The following is a 21,138-nucleotide window of genomic DNA, read 5'->3' as shown; positions in this document are numbered from 1 at the left end:
ATTCTACTGCTACCCTTGTATGAAAACACCTCCCTTATGGCCCATGCCGGTCTCCTACCCGCTAAGCAGGGAACAAATCTTTGCTGCAGGAAAGGGAAGAAGCAGGATTTAGCGCTATGCTTGGCTTCCTATTGGGCAGGGGTCACGTCACCTCAGATGGGCGTGGCTCCAAGTGGGACATATCTCGCCACGGATGCCCAGGGACGCGGCAGGAGGCGGGAGCGGAAGTGGGGCGGCATGTGGGCGGGGTGGGTGACGGAAGGGGAGGGACAGGGGAAGGCGTTCCTATGGGTCCTTTTCCGGTCCAAGGGGCCGGAAGTTGTGGCCCAGCCGTGTCAACTGGGGGCTGAGGTTTGAGAGTGCCGCTGAGACCGCGACCATGGGCGGGAAGAACAAGCAGAGGACCAAGGGGAACCTGAGGGTGAGTGCGGGGTGGCCCAGCCAACCTAGGAGTCCTTGCCTCGCAGTGGCTGGCTCCGCCCGGCGCAGGGCCGGAGGATGTGTGCAGCGCGGCTGTGGGGAGGCGTGTGTTTGCGTGTCGAGTGTGACCTCTCTGTTGTGTGTGCGTCCCCGCGGGCGGGGTGGATTATCTCTGAGCAGATTGGGGAGTCGTAAGAGAAAAGATGTTCCGTGCCAGAGCTGTCCCCACCCGAGCACATCCCCCTCACCCAACATTTTCATTAAGAATTGGTTCCGTGTCGGCTTCAAGAGGAAGGTTATCTGGCCAGGGTGGCAGGGGTGAACAAGGGAATTGGGTGGGAAGCAGTTAAGGTGAGCCTGGTGTGCAGGGTATCTCGGATCATGTCGCTCCTTCGCTTATAAACCTGCTGTGGCTGCCCACATCCCTCGGGGTAAAGGCTAAAGCCGTTACGACGATACATACACGGTGCATGGTCTGCTGCGGCCTCTTTCCACCTCCGACCCCATCTTCAACTCCCTCCGCCTCGCTCACTCCATCTGGCCACGCTTATCTCTTCACCGAAACTTGACCTTGCCTGGCAGGCTCCCCGACGCTCTTTTGTTAGGTGCCTCCAAATTTTGCCCGAGATATCTCAGTGAGGTCTCCGGTGATCACCCTATTTTAAGTTGTAGCCCTCCACCCCGCTCCCTTTTCTCCTTTCCTGCTTTATTTTATTCCGTTGCATTGATGACTTCTAACATATTAGTTGACTGTCCCGCTTCATTTACTGTCTTGCTTCACTAGGATATTAGTATAGGATATAAGTATCATGAAGGCAGGCGTTTTTATCTGCTGCTGTTATCCTCGGAGCCTGGAACAAGGATTAGCATATAGTAGAAGTTCACTAAATACTTGTTTAAACCCCAGAGTGGACTAAACCTACAAGATTGGGGATGCCATAATGATATTTTTTATAGTACGAGGTTTATTAAGGCACAGTCTAATTTTATGAGGATGCTTTTTTCCTGTTTGTGAAACAATTCTTGTGATTCCAGTACCACATTTTCTTAGATCTGTCGCTTAATCTGTTTTGGAGGTTAATAATAGTAACAGTGATAATAGTAACTTACCTTGTGTTAGTACTCTCCTAAATGCTTTACTTGCATCCTCATTTAACTTAAAAAAATTTTCTCAATGTTTACTTTTGAAATATTCCAAATATTAGCAACAACTCATAATTCTTTACCTAGAATTACCAATTGTTAATCTTTGGTCACTTTTGCTTTCTCTTTCTAAATATATGTATTTTGCTGAACCGTATGAGAAGTAGTTGCAGAAATCATGACCCTTAACTTCTAAATACTTCAGCATGTATATTCTAAAAACAGTGCCATTCTTCTACATAACCGTGAGCAATTATAACATGCAGAAAATTTAACTTCAGTATAATACTATTATCTAATAATATACATTATCGTATTCAGATTTCTGTAGTCATCTCAATATTGTTCTCTATAAGTTTTATTTAGATATAGCATTTAAAAATTTTTTAAAATTTATTTTTGGCTCTTGGTACGCGTGGGCTTTCTCTAGTTGCAGTGAGCAGGGGCTGCACTTCGTTGTGGTGCACGGGCTTCTCATTGCAGTGGCTTCTGTTGCAGAGCCCGGGCTCTAGGCACGCGGGCTTCAGGAGCTGAGGCACGTGGGCTCAGTAGTTGTGGTGCACGGGCTTCTCATTGCAGTGGCTTCTGTTGCAGAGCCCGGGCTCTAGGCACGCGGGCTTCAGGAGCTGAGGCACGTGGGCTCAGGAGTTGTGGCTTTTGGGGTCTAGAGCACGGGCTCAGTAGTTGTGGTGCACGGGCTTCTCATTGCAGTGGCTTCTGTTGCAGAGCCCGGGCTCTAGGCACGCGGGCTTCAGGAGCTGAGGCACGTGGGCTCAGGAGTTGTGGCTTTTGGGGTCTAGAGCACGGGCTCAGTAGTTGTGGTGCACGGGCTTCTCATTGCAGTGGCTTCTGTTGCAGAGCCCGGGCTCTAGGCACGCGGGCTTCAGGAGCTGAGGCACGTGGGCTCAGGAGTTGTGGCTTTTGGGGTCTAGAGCACGGGCTCAGTAGTTGTGGTGCACGGGCTTAGTTGCTCTGCGGTATGTGGGATCTTCCCGGACCAGGGACCGAACCTATGTGCCCTGCATTGGCAGGGGGATTCTTAACCTCTGAACCACCAGGGAAGTCCCTAGATATAGCATTTTAAAAAACATCGAAGATCCATGAAAGGATCACTCATTCCATTTAGCTATCATTTAGATCTAGGCAGTTTTCCTAGTGCCTTTTTTTGGAGGAAGATTCTTTTATGGCATGGACAATTTGGAAGAGTCTAAGCAATTGATTTGCTTAACTTAGATTTGTCTAATTGTTCCTTATAATTACATTCAGGTTAAACAGTTTTTGACAGAAATGCTTCATAGATGATGTGTAATTTCTCAGTGCCTCTCACACCATGGGGACACATAATGTCTGTTTATTAATGAGACACATAATCTCATTATTGGTGGTATATGTGTAATCACTTGATTAAGGTGATGTCCATTGTATAAGTGTCTCTTTTTATTGGCTATTAACAAATAATATGTGGAGTAGTAATTTCAGAATAACCTGTTCTCTCATAAACTTTCACTTAATGGTTTTTAGCATCCTTTGATAATTCTTGCTGGAATCAATTATTATTTTGGTGGTTTGAAAACTTATGTTTAATCTTGACTACACCTAAGTAATGATTTAGTGACTGTTGTCTCATTTTAAAGATGATGATTCTGAGGCTTTGAGAATTAACTTGCCTAAATTCATGTAGTCAGGAAGTTGTGGAGTTGGGATTTGAACTTCAGAGTGGCAGTCATTCATTCAACAGAAGAGCTTGAATACTGAATGCCGTGTATTCAAAGATGACAAAGAAATTTTCTGTTCTTGAACTATTAGTTTGATGATAGACAGATAAGTAAGCAAATAATTGTAATATATTAAAGAATTATGATACAGGTATCAGAAGCAAAGTGGGAGAACAGAAAAGAACGGTGATTGACCGGAGAGGCAAACGTTGAAAACATGAATGTGTTTTCAGGGATAACTGGGAGTTTGTCAGGGAGAGAAAAGATTACACAAAGACCAAATTGTGGATAACTAATAAGAACATGCTGTGTAGCACAAGGAACTCTACTTACATACTCTGTAATGGCCTGTATGGGAAAAGAATCTTAAAAAAAAAAAAAAGTGGATATATGTATATGTATAATTGATTCACTTCGCTGTACACCTGAAACTAACACAACATTGTAAATCAACTATACTCCAATAAAAATTTTTTTAAAAAAAATGTGTTTGCTGTTTGAAAAAAATGAATAAAAAGACCAGATTTTGAAAAGGCATGACATATTTGGGGAACTTTGTATTGAGTCTGGAACTAGAACATAAATGGTGGGAACAAAAGGGAGCAGGGAGGGGGAAGTGGGCCAAGGGAAGAAAAAAGTGTTAGAAAGATGATTGGAGAGGTGAGGCCAGATGGTGAAAGATCCCGAAAGCTTCCTGAATTTGGTCTTTAAACTGTAGACTCAGGATTGCCACCTCAAATATTATACCTCTAGAAGCCAGGCACAAAAGAATGAAGTAGGTGTAGTATAAGAAAATTAACTAAGGGCTTCCCTCGTGGCGCAGTGGTTGAGAGTCTGCCTGCCGATGCAGGGGACGCGGGTTCGTGCCCGGTCCGGGAAGATCCCACATGCCGCGGAGCGGCTGGGCTCGTGAGCCATGGCCGCTGAGCCTGCGCGTCCGGAGCCTGTGCTCACGCAGCGGGAGAGGCCACAACAGTGAGAGGCCCGCGTACCGCAAAAAAAAAAAAAAAAGAGACAATTAACTGCCAGAAATAGTATCGAGGTTCTTAATTTTTGAACTGTGGGTATGAGCATCTAACATACAGTGGAGAAGGTAACAAGAAACAGTAACTACATTTTAAGTTCAAAGTAGATATTGAAAAAAAGATACAATTAGTTGAAAATAATTTGTTTCTGTGAAACTGGACATCTGATATCTTTTCTGTACTTAGTTATCACTGTCAGCTCTGGTCTTCAGGTCAGTTCAGAATTCAGCCTTGACTCCTTTAGCTTTTAGCTTTTTATACTATTTCATTATTCTGTTTCATAATAAAACTGTTTACACATGAGATTATAGGTAAAACTCCAATGTCTTAATGTCATCATAGTTTTCAGAATTATAATTCACTAACTTCCTTTGTAGCTCTTTATTCATGTATCAATATTGAGAAAGGTAAACTGAATAATGTTAGTTCATTTTAATAAAGTTTTAAAATAGAGAACCTTTTTTGAAATTAGGCCAAGTGCCACTGTTTTGAAAAAATATCTAGTCCATCATTTTCATTTCTGGTCACTCATTTCAGTTTAGAAAGTAGTACAGATTATTATTCCTTGATAAATGATTTTCCCAAACACAGTTTTGCTAGGTATGAACAAACTGAATCATACATTTGGATTTTCAGACATTCTTACGGAGGAATAAGAAATAGATGAGTTTAGATGGGTTGTGATGTCATCCTGGACATTGAACTGAGACATTTTCCTATTAGATGACAATGAATACATTAATTTCTTTCAACAGTTCAAGTATTTTCTTTCTTTGTCACAAAGAATCCTTTAACGTTTAGTACTGGAAGCTACTATATATTGTGTATCAATCAAACAAGCCACTGACTGTGTTTCAAAACAAAGGAGTGTATCTTATATCCTGAGCATTGTATTGATTTTTATGTACATACTAATGTAATTTGTAACCATTTTAGCCCAAAGAGATTTGGTTAGGCTTTGGGTATGTGGAAATGAGTGTGTCTGCCCACAAGGAACTCCTGGTCTAGAAGTTGCTATCATTAGACTTGTCCTAGGGTAGTTGCTTAATAAATATTTGTTGAATGAGTGGATGAATGAAGAGATATCCATTTATGAGTTAATTTTGCATCACTACACAGTATACATATATGTGTATACATACTATTTATACAAAAGTTGGAAATAAAAAATTTCATAAAACAGTACTTATTCTTACCATATGTGATGCATTCTGATTTTTAAAATTTTGTTCTATTTCTTTAAAATGTTGTCATGGCCCGTGAGCCTCTAATGGCTTGTAATCACAACTTTAAAAACATGGTTCTGATGTTTAGGAAACTAGGAAATAGCTCCTAGGATCATTATTGTTAAATTCTTGGTGACAAAAATATTTATCTTTGGCAAACATTGCAATAGATGCAGAGGCTAGGGGGAAAAAGTCCTCAAATAGAAGTTTGCTTCATTGTGGGAATTGTCAAGTAATTACTCCAAAGAACTCAAAGTTAAATTTTGAACTCTTCCTTGACTCTGACTTTTTTTCTCCCTACTTTCTTACCAGCCTTCAAACAGTGGCCGAGCTGCAGAACTCCTTGCCAAGGAACAGGGAACAGTGCCTGGATTTATTGGTTTTGGAACATTTCACAGTGACCTAGGCTATGTTCCTGCTATTCAAGGAGCTGAAGAAATAGACAGTCTTGTGGATTCTGATTTCCGAATGGTGCTGCGAAAACTTTCAAAGAAAGATGTCACGACAAAACTAAAAGCAAGTTTTATTGTTTTCATTAAAATGATCAAGAAAATCTTTTTGTTAAAATGTCATTGGCATATTTTATGTAAAGAAGAATGAAGAATCATCACTAATAAGTACTTTTAAATGAAGAATCATCACTAATAAGTACTTTTACAATTGTACTTTTTGCTGATACAGACTTTAGGTTATACTTATCTTCTGGGTTATAAGTTAGTTTGTTCTGCACTTTTTAGAATCACTTTGGAATTCTGGCTTTACATTTTTTCCTATTAAGTAATGTAATTTTGACTCTATACTTTTAAATGGGTTTTTTTTTTTTGTGTATGTTTTATATATTTTTTAAAACAACTGAAAAGTTTCTACCATAGTAACCTATAAAGAACTCTTCAGATTAGTCCCATGTGACACAAACAGGGATGGTGTATTCTCACGTTACATAAAATAGACTAAGCTTCTAGAACAGCATAAATATAATCAACAGCCAATATTATGGCTGTTGATCCTTAACGATTTTAATAATTTATTTTAGGCTATGCAGGAATTTGGAACCATGTGTACAGAGAGAGACACGGAAATTGTAAAAGGAGTTCTTCCATATTGGCCAAGAATTTTCTGCAAAATTTCACTAGTAAGTATTAAGACTTGACTAGTATATTTCTGTTGTGGTTTTTTTGTTTTGTTTTTGTTTTTGGTTGAAGTTGTGGGGACTGTCAAATTTATATGATTCATTTTTGATGAGGGTTATGGAATGTTATGTCAATATTATTATGCAGATTGGATCATGTTGGGTTGTAAAAAGGAGTCTGTTAGGTCCTTACTATAGAATTACCTAGATACTTTTAAGTCATAGTAAATTTTGACAATGTAATTTCTTTGTATACTTCCTGCAGAAGAATGAGAATGAATTGCTTATTTATTCCAGGTTTAGCCCTGACTCTATCTTGAATACAGTCATTTTTATCTCATTGGGAAAAGGAAAAATTAATCAGTTTTTTAATATAATTATTGAATTTAGCTTTGTGCATAGGTGAATTCTTATTAATGGGTCTTCATCGCATACCCAGAAATGTCAGTATTTATTTTTATGGGTTAGAGCTGTTTTAAACCATGTTATATTTTCAATAGGATCATGACCGCCGGGTTCGAGAAGCCACACAGCAAGCTTTTGAAAAACTTATCCTTAAAGTTAAGAAACACTTGGCTCCTTACTTAAAAAGTTTAATGGGCTATTGGCTAATGGCTCAGTGTGATACTTACACACCAGCTGCATCTGCAGCAAAAGATGCCTTTGAAGCAGCTTTCCCTCCAAGCAAGCAACCTGAAGCCATAGCATTTTGTAAGGATGAAATTACAAGTGTAAGTCCTTGGAACCTTTCTGTATCTAATTTTAAAGTATCTAAGGGATATAAAGCGTATTACAAAGGTGGCTCTTTTACCTAGCATTGTGAGGGTATGAGAAGTGAAATATTTTCAGTGGAAGATTGTGTTTTTTAAATGGTGTTTGTCAAAGTTGACCATTTTGGCTTTTTAAAACATAATTAGCTTTTTGGATTGGATCTTTCTAAATGATTTAAGTTTTCCCTGTTTATTTTAATGTTTTAATTTACTGTATCTAAAAAAATTTAGATAGGTGCTTTGTAATATATAATCTAAAAAAAGAATACATCTATAAATCAAATCTAAACTTTTTTTCCCCATATTTTCAAATCAATACATGTATACAGATCTGTTTCATCCTGGTATTCCTTTGTATATATAGATATACAACAGTTTATTTAACTTCTTTCATTTTAATACACATTTGGGATTTTTCCCCAGTTTTTTTTTAAGAATAGGTTTATTTATTTATTATTTTTTAAAATATTTATTTACCCGGTTTTTTATGATACTCCCATTAACAGATATACGTTTCTCCAACACTTGGCCAGCAGTTTTGCCAGACCGATATCAGCCATAACTTTTGTGGTTTTTAGTTTGTACACAATACTGTCCTTCCTCATTTTTTCTCTCCTTCTTTGCTATTCCTTATATATGGACTGGAAAAAACTAGACGCCAATTTGTTAGTATTATACCAAGAAATAAAAATAGATGGACTGTGAGTCCATTGAGGAGAAGTAAAAATTTTTTAAAAAAGATAATGCTTGCATTTATTTCTTTATTTAGTACTCTTATATTTCCATAGCACCCTATGTATAATCCTACTTAAACACCTTCCCTCCTCCTCCCTTGTTTTCTCCCTGCTTCCCTCCTTTCAGTTAGTCGACCTTTCTGTGGCTTCCCATTATACTTACAAGTCCAGATTTCTTATCTTGGCCTACAAGGCTCTGCATGATGTGGTCCCTTCTTACCTATCTGATCTCTTCACCCAACATCTCTCTACACACACATGCATTCTAGTTCCCCCTTTAAGTTCTTGGTTCTTACATTCTTTATTTTTCTGTTGTACCAGAGTTGTTTTTCTAGGGTGATGGTTTGTAGTTGTGTGGGTTTTTTTGGCCACACCGCGCGGCTTGTAGGATCTTAGTTCCCGCACCAGGGATTGAACCAGGGCCCCAGCCTTGAAAGCGCTGAGTCCGAGCCACTGGACTGCGAGGGAATTCCCTAGGGTTTGTAGGTTTAATCATACTCTCAAAGGGAGTTCTCTATCCCAACTATAAATTAAATATCATTGGTTTCTTTAAAATATCAAGTGATGAATGTTATGAGTGAAGTATCATGAGTTTGGACACTTAAGAGTTTTAGAAAATGGATTTTGAGATAATTAATTTGGCTATTCATAGTTTTGTTTATTTGGTTGTCTTTTTGTTCTTGGTTTTATTATGGATGGGTAACTGATCATTGGATATGTGGATTATTTCCTCCATTATTTTACCTTTAGTTGGCTGTGTCACAGATATACAGATACTGGGTTTGAACTTTCCTAAGTTCAAAACAAATTTATTAGAGAGGAGTTAGGCAAATGAGATCGAAATGTCATAGTATCTGTAAGAGAACATGGGCTCTGGGTCATACCACTGGGTTCTAGTCCACTCTGCCATTAGTTGGGGTGTTTGACCATGGGCAAGTTTCTGTGCTTCCATTTCCTCATCTGTTAAAGTAGGAATTAACTTGTACTTCATCGAGTTGTTTTGAGGATTTCATTAATGCATGGAATGTGCTCAAAGCAATACATGGTAAATGGAAAAACTCAGTAAATATTGGTTATTATTATTGCTGATAAAATTGATACTGGAACAGTGGACTTGCTAGTACTGTACCCCAGAAGTAAACAGACTTACTCAGCATTTCAAATGGAGCCTTAAACCTTCCTCCATGATGGAGCAGAGCACAATGTGTGTACTCTGTGAGCAGGGAGGTGCTCAAAAAAGAGGGGTGAGGAAAGCAGAGCCTAATTCACTCCCAAACTTACTAATCGGACATCCCATTCACTTCACTGCTGTGTGCAAGAGGAATGGAGAAGCAAGAGGCCAGGAGTATTTAAGGGAAAATTCCTCTCAGTGGAAACTGGAGGTGTTTGGAAGAAGTACCTTATCCTTCTTTACCCCAGCAGGTGCCAACCTTGGGGATTGATAGGGGAAAAAAAATGGTAAAATTCAAACCTTTTAGTTTTGCTACTTAATTTTGCTACTTTTGTGAGAAAGGGGATAAAAACTTTTAGTTAAGATGAAGTTTATGTTCTGTCTCTTCACCACTGACAATTCAATAAAATCTCAAGTCTATGGCATTTTTTCCCCCCATAGGTGCTGCAGGATCATCTTATAAAAGAAACACCTGATACACTCAGTGACCCACAGTAAGTTGTATTGTTTCTGTGTAACTCAGGTTAAGTGAAACTATGTTTCACTCATAGGTAATAAGATGATAATTTCAATGTGACATTTTTAAAAAAAGGGATGCTAAATGTAGAGGTGAAAATACTTAATATAGTGCTATTTTCCAGGTGCTGTTTTAAGTGCTTTTACCTGCAAGTTGTCCCGCTATTTAACTTGAATTATCTGGGCGCACATGTGTTTGGTTCTTTTACAAAGAGATGTTTTTAGTTTTTTTCCACATTTGCCTTTTGACAGTCATAGCAGGAACCATTTTAAGGTCTGGATGAAAATAGTTGAAGAACTATGAATAGTTCTATTGTAAGAATAGTAAGATGTTCCATTTACTTTTTACTCTTGTGTTCTAATCAAACTATTAAGAATCTGTAAGGGAAAGTACTCTTAGGTGCAGTGTTATTTATTCTCTAATCATCCAATTAACTGCTACTGAGAGCAGTGTACATGCACACTTATTTCAAGCCACAACTCTTGATTTACTTTCACCTTTTATTATTCGAATAATATGTGATTAAAATTCTATGTATTTTGCGGGGGTTTGGCACAGGGAGAATGAATATAGAGATAAAGCAACTTTGGTAGGTATTCAATGATAAAACATTTAAAATAGAAGTGCTGAATATGTAGTTTGTCTTATTCTCAATCCTTATATGTATTTATTTTCTTTTTACATCAAGAACTATTCCAGAGGAAGAAAGAGAAGCTAAATTCTATCGGGTTGTAACTTGTTCCTTATTGGCATTGAAAAAATTGCTTTGCCTCCTACCCGATAATGAACTTGATTCTCTGGAGGAGAAATTTAAGTCTCTTTTATCACAGAATAAGTTTTGGAAGTATGGAAAACACAGTATACCTCAGGTATCTTAATCTTTTTTATTTTAAGACATTCCTCTGATTCTTTTTTCTCCCCTGATCTTGTTATTTTTTATTTAGGCTTCATGTTTATTGTTTATGTTTAAAATTCTGCAGACACATTTTTGTGGTGGGACTGAATTACCTCTCTTACTAGAATGTTCTTGTATTTTCATTTTTTTATTTAGTTGTTTGGACCTCAGATTCAGAGTTGAATCATCATCTTCCTGTGTTCATGGCACCTTAAAACTGCTGGGTGTGTGCAAGTCTCTTCCTTTTAATGTATTTATTTTTTCCCTTTTGTCTGTCTGTCTCCATTTTCCACCTCCACCAGCTGCCCGTTCTAAGTGTGATTAATGTATGTGCTTTCATCTGTGCAGTCGATTCTCATTACTTACTGTGATTATATTCTGTGAAGTCCACGAACACTGAATTAGTAAACACCGAAGCATCGCTCTTAGGGGAAATGCAGGCTTAGGCTCCTGTTAGTCTCTTGTCACGACATTTTTGACAGTTGGTTAGTACATAACCTTGTTTTATGTGTATCTGTTTAAAGACACCTTATTTAATGTATATTGTTGATTCACTAACTTTGAATTCCCACACAACAGCACTAGACATCATGCCTGAATGAAGTTTATCTAATTTTCTCTGTTAGGCATGTCACAGCCTTTTTGCATGTGTTTTTAATTCACATAAATGATACTAATGATACTGTGTTATATTTCATCCCATTTATTGCTTTTTACTTAGTAGTTTTTTTAATTTTTTTTTTTTTTGTGGTACGCGGGCCTCTCACTGTTGTGGCCTCTCCCGTTGCGGAGCACAGGCTCCGGATGCGCAGGCTCAGCGGCCATGGCTCACGGGCCCAGCCGCTCTGCGGCATGTGGGATCTTCCCAGACCGGGGCACGAACCTGTGTCCCCTGCATCGGCAGGCGGACTCTCAACCACTGTGCCACCAGGGAAGCCCTTTAATTTTTATACATGTACTTTTTGTTTGTTTGTTTAAAGAAATATTTATTTATTTATTTAGGCTGCGCTGGGTCTTAGTTGTGGCATGCGGGATCTTTTTTTAAATTAATTAATTAATTATTTTTTTGGCCGTGTTGGGTTTTCTTTGCTGCGCGTGGGCTTTCTTCAGTTGCGGCGAGTGGGGGCTACTCTTCCTTGCACTGTAGGTGTGAGGGCTTCAGTAGTTGTGGCACGCGGGCTCTAGATCGTAGGCTCAGTAGTTGTGGCGCACGGGCTTAGTTGCTCTGCAGCATGTGGGATCTTCCTGGGCGAGGGCTCGAACCTGTGTCGCCTGCATTGGGAGGCAGATTCTTAACCACTGCGCCACCAGGGAAGTCCCAAGCTCTCAGGGTCTTTTAGTTGCAGCATGTGAGCTCTTAGTTGTGACATGCATGCAGGATCTAGTTCCCTGACCAGAGATCAAACCCAGGCCCCCTGCATTGGGAGCACGGGGTCTTACCCACTGGACCACCAGGGAAGTCCCAGTAGTTTTTTAAAAAGTACTAAGATATTTAAATCCATTACATTCCTGTATGTATATCTGGCCCATGGCTTCTAACTGATGTGTAGTACTCAGAAGTTTGCATACATTCCATTTTACCTGTTCATTCCCCCAGTGATAGACACCCTGATTGCCTTCGACTCCCTGCTCTCACAAATAAGGCAGCAGTGAGCATCTTCATTCATGTATCCCCAGATCTGTGAGAATTTCTTTTTCTGAAATTCTCTTAATTTCTGAATTGCTGAGTCAAAGAGTATAGGCGTACTTAATTTTATGAAGTAGTGCCAGATTGCTTACCTGATTGGCTGCATTAGTCTAGGCTCAACTATCAATACATGATGACTACTATATATCCTTATACTGTAGCCAGGGCTGGGCATCATTCAACTTCCTATTTTTCAGTAGTCTAATTAGGAGTTCAAATGATACCTTTCTTTAATTTTAATTACTCTGCTAACTAGTGACTTTTAACATCTCTTCATAAGCTTTTTAGATTTTTATGTTTCCTCTGTAAACTACTTATTCATATCTTCACCCCTTTTTTTCTGTTGAAGTTCTGTTTTTCTTATTTTACTGGAGTTCCTTGTATATTTTAAATATTAGTCCTTTTGTCATTTTTAGGCATTGTAAATAATCTCCCATTCTGTCACCTTTCATGTGTCCTCTTTTATAAAGAAATCTTAATTTTGATGTAATCAAAACCACTGATTTTGCCTTATGAAGGCCTTTCTCACTTTTAAACCATAAAAATATTGTTATATTTAATAGTTATATCTTTTGAAACAGCTATATCCTTTTTTAATAGTTATATCTTTCTTAACAGTTATATCTTTTAATCTCTTTAGTTTTATCTTTCATATGAAGTTTTTAATCCATCAGTAACCCACCTTTTTATGTGGTGTTAAGTGGAGATCTAGTTACATTTCTCTTCATGTACAGTGAGCCACTTTTCCTAACATCACCTAGTTAAACTGTTCATTCTCTCCCTATTGATTTATGGTCCTGCCATTATGGTATATTAAGTTCCCATATGTTCATGAGTTTTTCTCAAAACTCTATCTTCTGATCTATTAGTCTTTGTTTCTTCTTACGCCAGTACCACTGTTAAAATGACATTATGATATGTCCTAATAATTGCTCAGGGGAGGCACTCTTTTCTTCATCTTCAAGACTAAGTTGTTTTAGAAATTTATTCTTCTGTATAAATTTAAGTAAATTTATTGAATTCCTCAAAAATAACATCTAACTGGAATTTTGATTGGGGTTCCACTGAATGATTTGGGGAGACTTGCTGTTTATAGGTTATTGAACCTGATGTTAAAATTATCTCACAATTTATTCAGGTATTTAAAAAATATCCTAGAATATCTTTTTAAACAACTTTTATTAAGGTATGATTTACATACAATAAAATGCAGTCATTTTAAGCTCACAGTTTAAGATTTGACAGATGTATACACTCATCTTCATGTACATACCCACATAACCACTACAATCAAGAAGTAAAACATCTTTATCACTCAAAAATTGGTTCCTTGTGTCCCTGCAAGTCATCCTCTCCCTTAACCTAGGCAACTATTTATCTACTTTTCTGTCACTTACAGATTCGATTTGTCTTTTTTAGGTTTTCATATAAATGGAGCCATATATTACTCTGTATCTGGCTTCTTTTCTTTTCTTCTCTTTTCTTTTCTTGCCGTGCTGCACAGCTTGTGGGATTTTAGTTTACCAACCAGGGATTGAACCTGGTCCCTCGCCAGTGAGAGTGCAGAGTCCTAACCACTGGACCACCAGGGAATTCCCTGTATCTGGCTTTCTTTTGCTCAGCGTAATGTTTTTAAGATTCTTTGTTGTTGCTTGTATCAGTATTTCAAAGTGGTTGTACTATTTTACACTCTTAATCAGCAGTGTATGAAATTTTTAGTTCCATATCTTTACTTCAATATTGTCCGTTGTTTTAAGTCATTCTCTTGGGTGTGGCATCGGGGATCGGCAAATTACAGCTCATGGGTCAAAATCTGGCACACCTGACCTGTTTTTTGTTGTTGTTGTTGTTGTGTTTTTTTTGCGGTACACGGGCCTCTCACTGTTGTGGCCTCTCCCGTTGCGGAGCACAGGCTCCGGACGCACAGCCTCAGCGGCCATGGCTCACGGGCCCAGCCGCTCTGTGGCATGTGGGATCTTCCCAGACCGGGGCACGAACCCGTGTCCCCTGCATTGGCAGGTGGACTCTCAACCACTGCACCACCAGGGAAGCCCCGTGACCTGTTTTTGTAAATCGTTTTTGTATTGTATGTGGCTGCTTTGTGCTAACATAGCAGAACAAAGTAGTTGCAACACAGTCTGTATGGCTTGCAAAGCTTAAAATATTTGTTTTCTGGCTCCTTAAAGAAAATGTTTGCTGACCTCTGGGGTAGAGACTTTACCTTGTGGTTTTAATTTGCATTTCCCTGATGGCTAATGGTATTGAACATCTTTTAATGTGTTTATTGGCCATTTGTATTTCTTCTTCTTTTTTTTCTTTATTTTTATTTGGCAGCACCACTTGGCTTGTGGGACCATAGTTGCCCAACCAGGGATTGAACCAGGGTACCAGCAGTGAAAGTGCTGAGTCCTAATCTCTGGACTGTCAAGGAATTCCCTATCTTCTGTTTTTTTGAGGTGTCTGTTTAACCCTTTTGCTCACTTTTAATTTAATATGTTGTAGTTTTTATATCTAAAATTTCAATTTGGTTTTTGTATTTTCTATTTCTTTGATGAAATTTTCTACTTTTTTAAGACTTCTTTTAAGAGTAGTTTTAGGTTCACAGCAAAATTGAGGAAAAAGTACCAAGATTTCCCATATATCTCCTGCCCCTCACATACATACCTTCCCCCATTATCAACATCCTCTCACCAGAGTGGTACCTGTTTTTTTTTTTTTTAAACAATTGATGAACCTATATTGATACATCATTATTGTCCAGAATCCATAATTTACATTAGGGTTCACTGTTGATGTTGTATATTCTGTAGGTTTGGACAAATGTATAATGACATGTATCTGTTTCCTGTTTTTTCATTCATTGTTAGCATATTTTTCTTTACCTCACTGAGTATAGTTATAATAGCTGCTGTAAAGTACGTGTTTGATAATAACATCTGAGATCACATTTTCTTGGCTTTCATATGTTGAGGGATTTTAGATTGTATCCTACACATAAATATTTAGATTGCATCCTAGACGTATATATTTAGATTGTATCCTGGAATGTTATGTTTTGGAGACAGGGTTATTTTATATTGCTCCAAAGGGCGTTGATGTCTTTGTGTTAGTGGGCAATCAACTTGGTTAGACTCAACAAACTCTCATGCCTGCAGCGGGCATGGTTCAAGTGTCAGCTGTAGATTTAGACTGTTTAAACACAGAACGTGGGGGTTCTATTCTTTGGTTCTCTTCTTTCTGGAGTTCCCTACTACTCTCTTGCCATCTTGGTTACCCTGGGCTCCTTTTCCTGGTTCTTCCAGTTCCTCCAACCAGAGGGATGTCAGGCTTTCTGTTGCAGTTGTAGCTGCCCCAGTGCCTCTGGTGGTGACTGCATCCACCTTCAGGGCAAAACTGCACAAAATGGGAACTCAGTATGTGTGATTGCTTACTCCAAGTTATGATACCAGCTCCAAAGTGTGTATTTCAGTCTTCAGAGCCCTTGGACAGTTTTTTTGTGTCGGGTCCATAGAGACTATAGTTGTTCTTTGCAGGAAGATCAATGTATCAGTCTGTAACTACTTGATATTCTTTTGCCTATTTTTCAGTTGGGTTTTTGGTTTTTGTGAGTTACGAATATGCTTTAGTTATTCTGGATACAAGTATTTTGTCAGGTAAAGTATCATGAATGTTTTATTATAGTTTGTGGCTTGCCTTTTCACTTTTTTTTCCATGGTTTTTGGAGAGTAGGTGTTTTAAAGTCCCAGTTATCAATTTTTTTTTTTTTACACTTCATACTTTTCATTTCTTATATAAGGAGTCTTTGCCTACTTGAAGGTTGCAAAGATGTTTTTATATTTTATTCTGGAAGTTTTATAGTTTAGGTTTTTTTAGAGTTAATTTTTGTTTATGGCATAAAGGTGAGAGTCAGATTTTTTTTCACATAGATATCCATTTCTTGAAAGACTACCAGCTCCTCCTCACCCCACCACCCTGGCACCTTTGGCAAAATTAAGTTGAACATACGAGATTTTAATTTTGGACTCTTACTCCGTTACATTTTATGTCTATCTTTACACCATTACCACACTTCCTTGATTATAACTTCTACGGTAAGTCCTGAAACCCTCCAACTTGGTTCGTCTTTCTCAAAATTATTTAGCCTATATTAGGCCCTTGCCATCCCGGAATAGTATTTTATAATATACTGCATACTGAACATGACTTCATGGTTTCTGTTACTATTGTGAAATGGGGTTCCTTTTCTGATTCCATTTTCTATTTTGTTTCTACTGTGGTATAGGAATGCTATGCTTTTGTGCATTAATTTTGTATCCAGCAACTCTTCTGAGCTCCTGTTAGTTCTTTTTTTTTTAATCCTTTTATTATTTACAACAATCTTTTGATAATTTCTGCCAAATTTGTTCTGATACATTCTTTTATTTTTTTACATCTTTATTGGAGTATAATTGCTTTACAATGTTGTGTTAGTTTCTCCTTTGTAACAAAGTGAATCAGCTATACGTATACATATATCCCCATATCTCCTCCCTCTTGCATCTCCCTCCCTCCCACCCTCCCTCTCCCACCCCTCTAGGTGGTCACAAAGCACCAAGCTGATCTCCCTATGCTATGCGGCTGCTTCCCACTAGCTAGCTATTTTACGTTTCGTAGTGTATATGTCCATGCCACTGTCTCACTTTCTCCCAGCTTACCCTTCCCCCTCCCCATATCCTCAAGTCCATTCTCTAGTAGGTCTGTGTCTTTATTCCCATCTTGCCCCTAGGTTCTTCAGCACTTTTTTTTTTAATATTCCATATATGTGTGTTAGCCTATGGTATTTGTTTTTCTATTTCTGACTTACTTCACTCTGTATGACACACTCTAGGTCCATCCTAAGAAAGAAAAAAAGAAGAAGATAAAATAAAGTAAAATAAAATAAAGTTATTAAAATAAAAAATAATTATTAAAAAAATTTTTTAAAGTAATTAAAAAAAAGGAAAGAAAGAAGAGAGCAACCAAACCAAAAAAAATTCACCAATGATAACAAGCACTAAAAACTATACTTAAAAAAAAAAACGGACAAACAGAACCCAAGGACAAATGGTAAAGGCAAAACTATACAGACAAAATCACACACAGAAGCATACACATACACACTCACGAAAAGAGAAAAAGGGGAAAAAAAATACATATCTTTCCTCCCAAAGTGCACCTCCTCAATTTGGGATGCTTTATTGTCTATTCAGGTATTCCACCGATGCAGGGTACATCTAGTTGATTGTGGAGCTTTAATCCGCTGCTTCTGAGGATGGTGGGAGAGATTTCCCTTTCTCTTTGTTTGCACAGCTCCCGGGGCTCAGCTTTGGATTTGGACCCACCTCTGTGTATAGGTTGCCGGAGGGCGTCTGCTCTTCGCTCCAACAGGACAGGGTTAAAGGAACAGCTGATTCGGGGGCTCTGGTTCACTCATGCCGGGGGGAGGGAGGGGCACGAATGCGGGGCGAGCCTGCTGCGGCAGAGGCCGGCGTGACATTGCACCAGCCTGAGGCGCTGTGCGTTCTCCTGGGTAAGTTGTCCCTGGATCACGGGACCCTGGTAGTGGCAGGCTGCACAGGCTCCTGCGGTGTGGGGAGTGACCTGTGCTCGTACAGAGGCTTCTTGGTGTCAGCAGCAGCAGCAGGCCCGTCTCTGGGGTCCGTGCTGATAGCTGCGGCTCACGCCCGTCTCTGGAGCCCCTTTAAGCAGCGCTCTTAATTGCTTCTCCTCGCGCACCAGGAAACAAAGAGGCAAGAAAAAGTCTCTTGCCTCTTCGGCAGGTCCATACTTTTTCCCGGACTCCCTCCTGGCTAGCTGTGGTGCACTAACCCCTTCAAGCTGTGTTCATGCCGCCAACCCCAGTGCTCTCCCTGCGATCTAAGCTCCGAAGCCCGAGCCTCAGCTCCCAGCCCCGCCCACCCCGGCGGGTGAGCAGACAAGCCTCTCCGGCTGGTGCGTGCCAGTCGGCACTGATCCTCCGTGCGGGAATCTCCCCGCTTTGCCCTCTGCACCCCTGTGGCTGCGCTCTCCTCCGCGGCTCCGAAGCTTCCCCCTCCGCCACCCGCAGTCTCTGCACGCGAAGGGGCTTCCTAGTGTGTGGAAACCTTTCCTCCTTCACAGCTCCCTCCCCGAGGTGCAGCTCCCGTCGCTGATCTTTTGTCTCTGTTTTTTCTTTTGTCTTACCCAGGTACGTGGGGAGTTTCTTGCATTTTGGGAGGTCTGAGGTCTTCTGCCAGCATTCAGTAGGTGTTCTGTAGGAGTTGTTCCACATGCAGATGTATTTCTGATGTATCTGTGGGGAGGAAGGTGATCTCCACATCTTACTCCTCCGCCATCTTGAAGCTCCTCTTCCTCCTGTTCTTATTATTTGTCTTTAGCTTTCCTTTTCCTAAATTTTAAAAAAATTTACTAATTAATTGATTTTTTGGCTGCTTTTGGTCTTCATTGCTGGGCGTGGGCTTTCTCTAGTTGCTGTGAGCGGGGGCTATTCTTCATTGAATTGCGTGGGCTTCTCATTCTGGTGGCTTCTCTTGTTGCGGAGCATGGGCTCTAGGCACGCAGGCTTCACTAGTTGTGGCGTGCAGGCTCAGTAGTCATGGCTCACAGGCTCTAGAGCGCAGGCTCAGTAGTTGTGGTGCACGGGCTTGGTTGCTCCATGGCATGTAGGATCTTCCCAGACCAGGGCTCGAACCCATGTCCCCTGCATTGGCAGGCAGATTCTTAACCACTGTGCCACCAGGGAAGTCCTGTCTTTAGATTTTTTGGGATATTTTTTATAGCCTTTTATTTTGCTATGATTATAAACAGTAATTTGGGTTACTTTCTAGTTTCTTTTTTTCCCCTTTTCTCTGTATTAATTAGGTTCTCAGTACCATGTTGAATAGAAGTGGTGGTAGCGGGCTTCCTTTTCTTGTTTCTTACTTTAATGGAAATAGTTGTAGACTCTTAATGTTGAGTATGACGCTGTTAAACTATGAATTGTGCTCTTATTTATTTATTTGTGTATTTTTAGTTTAGGAATTGTGCTTGGTTCTTTTTCAGATCTGCTGTGCTTTTTCTAAGATCGTTTTCTGTTCAAATTTTTTTAAACTTTTGTTTCTTTAAATATAATAAACGTTGTTGATATGGAGCTTGTAACTGATAGATAATTATACGATTTAAAGTCTCAGGTCTCTGTGTTATCTTTTGTTTCTGCACAGTGGCTCATGGTGTCTTATTTTTTGTTTGGCTGTATTTAACTTTGTGCTGACTAGTATATTCATAGGGATAATTTGAGCCCCCAAATGAAGGCTTCTTACACTAGAGAGGATTTGTATTTGCTTGAGCCAAAGAAATAGAAAGTTGAATTCTTTCTGCCTTCACTTTTGGCTTGGTAATTCCTAATGTCTTTTAAGCTCTGTGGTGTTCTTCAGATTTTTAAAGAGTATTTTTTCTAGCCCCTTTAGTTTTATTAATGGGAGGGTTAGTATGAATAGCTTACCTGCCATTACCATAAATAAAATTTTATCATACCTTGACTAGGCTTTAGTTTAATTCAGCTTTCCATTTTTTCTTTCAGATCCGCTCAGCCTATTTTGAGTTAGTTTCTGCTTTGTGCCAGCGTACTCCACAGTTGATGAAAGATGAAGCATCCAAAGTGAGCCCATCTGTCCTTCTTAGCATTGATGACAGTGACCCCATTGTATGCCCTGCCCTCTGGGAAGCTGTGCTTTACACACTTACAACTATTGAGGTAGGTTAAAGAGGTACATTTAGTACAGCTGGGAATATTTGTCTTCTTAGTTGTATTTTAGAAGCCTTAGATACCATGTGAGAGAGCCTATCAGATTGTAATATTTAAAACTTGCTAGAAAAATGCTTTCCTGGGAATAAAATATTTAATCCAAAACTTTGTATAAATCTTAAACTGACTATAAAATGGTATAGCATTTTTATTTTACTTTCAGTTTAGTCAATATCAATATCCTTTAAATTTATATGGCCCATTGAAATCAACATATCTGAATATTATATTTAAGATTAAATATTGCTGTCCCTTTTAGAAAGCAGTTTTGTTTTTTGTTTGTTTAGAAAGCAGCTTTTATAGAAGTCTTTTCAGTTAAATATTACTTCTTTTTTGGCTGCCTCAGACCTTAGTTGCGGCACGTGGGATCTTCATTGAGGCATGCAGGATCTTTCGTTGCTATGTGCGGGCTTCTCTCTAGTTGTGTCGTGCGGGTTGTTTTCTCTTCTCTAGTTGTGGTGCGCAGGCTTCAGGGCACGTGGGCTCTGTAGTTGTGGCGCACAGGTTCCAGTGTGTGCAAGCTCTGTAGTTTGCTTCACACAGGCTCTCTAGTTGAGGTGCGCGAGCTCAGTAGTTGTGGTGTGCAGGCTTAGTTGCCCCGCAGTATGTGGGATTTTAGTTCCCTGACCAGGGATCACACCCACGTCCCCTGCATTGTAAGGTGGATTCTTTACCACTGGACCACCAGGGAAGTCCCTAAATAGTTATTTCTGATCAATATTGTCCTGGAAGTATGTTGTATACATAATTACTAAATGTAATAAATTTCTTATAATTTCAGACTTTTAGTTTTTAATGGTGGTGAGAGATTTTGACCCTCTTTAGTTAGAATACTTGATTTTTATTTTTGAGAGTCTATATGTCTTCTCTCTTAATTGGGAAATGTATGTTTATAATCTCTAATT

General features: G+C 39.2%; 1 protein-coding gene across 2 annotated transcripts in view; it reads left to right on the top strand.

Annotated features, from left to right (window-relative positions):
• Positions 1-311: 311 nt before the first annotated feature.
• Positions 312-21,138, top strand: part of LTN1 (listerin E3 ubiquitin protein ligase 1) — a 59,656-nt gene continuing 38,829 nt past the window's right edge. For both annotated transcript variants that reach the window (XM_024752884.1, XM_024752883.1), the window contains exons 1-7: positions 312-421; positions 5,842-6,045; positions 6,563-6,661; positions 7,159-7,389; positions 9,775-9,827; positions 10,539-10,719; positions 20,009-20,182. In XM_024752884.1, coding sequence (XP_024608652.1) covers positions 380-421; positions 5,842-6,045; positions 6,563-6,661; positions 7,159-7,389; positions 9,775-9,827; positions 10,539-10,719; positions 20,009-20,182 — 984 coding nt within the window. In that variant the 5' untranslated portion in view covers positions 312-379. The remainder of the gene's footprint in view (positions 422-5,841; positions 6,046-6,562; positions 6,662-7,158; positions 7,390-9,774; positions 9,828-10,538; positions 10,720-20,008; positions 20,183-21,138) is intronic.

The sequence above is a fragment of the Neophocaena asiaeorientalis genome, unplaced genomic scaffold (assembly GCF_003031525.2).
Source record: "Neophocaena asiaeorientalis asiaeorientalis breed wild unplaced genomic scaffold, Neophocaena_asiaeorientalis_V1.1 scaffold245, whole genome shotgun sequence".
Classification (NCBI taxonomy): Eukaryota; Metazoa; Chordata; class Mammalia; order Artiodactyla; family Phocoenidae; genus Neophocaena; species Neophocaena asiaeorientalis.
The sequence above is the reverse complement of the archived record's forward strand: the minus strand, read 5'-3'. Positions and strand labels throughout refer to the sequence as shown.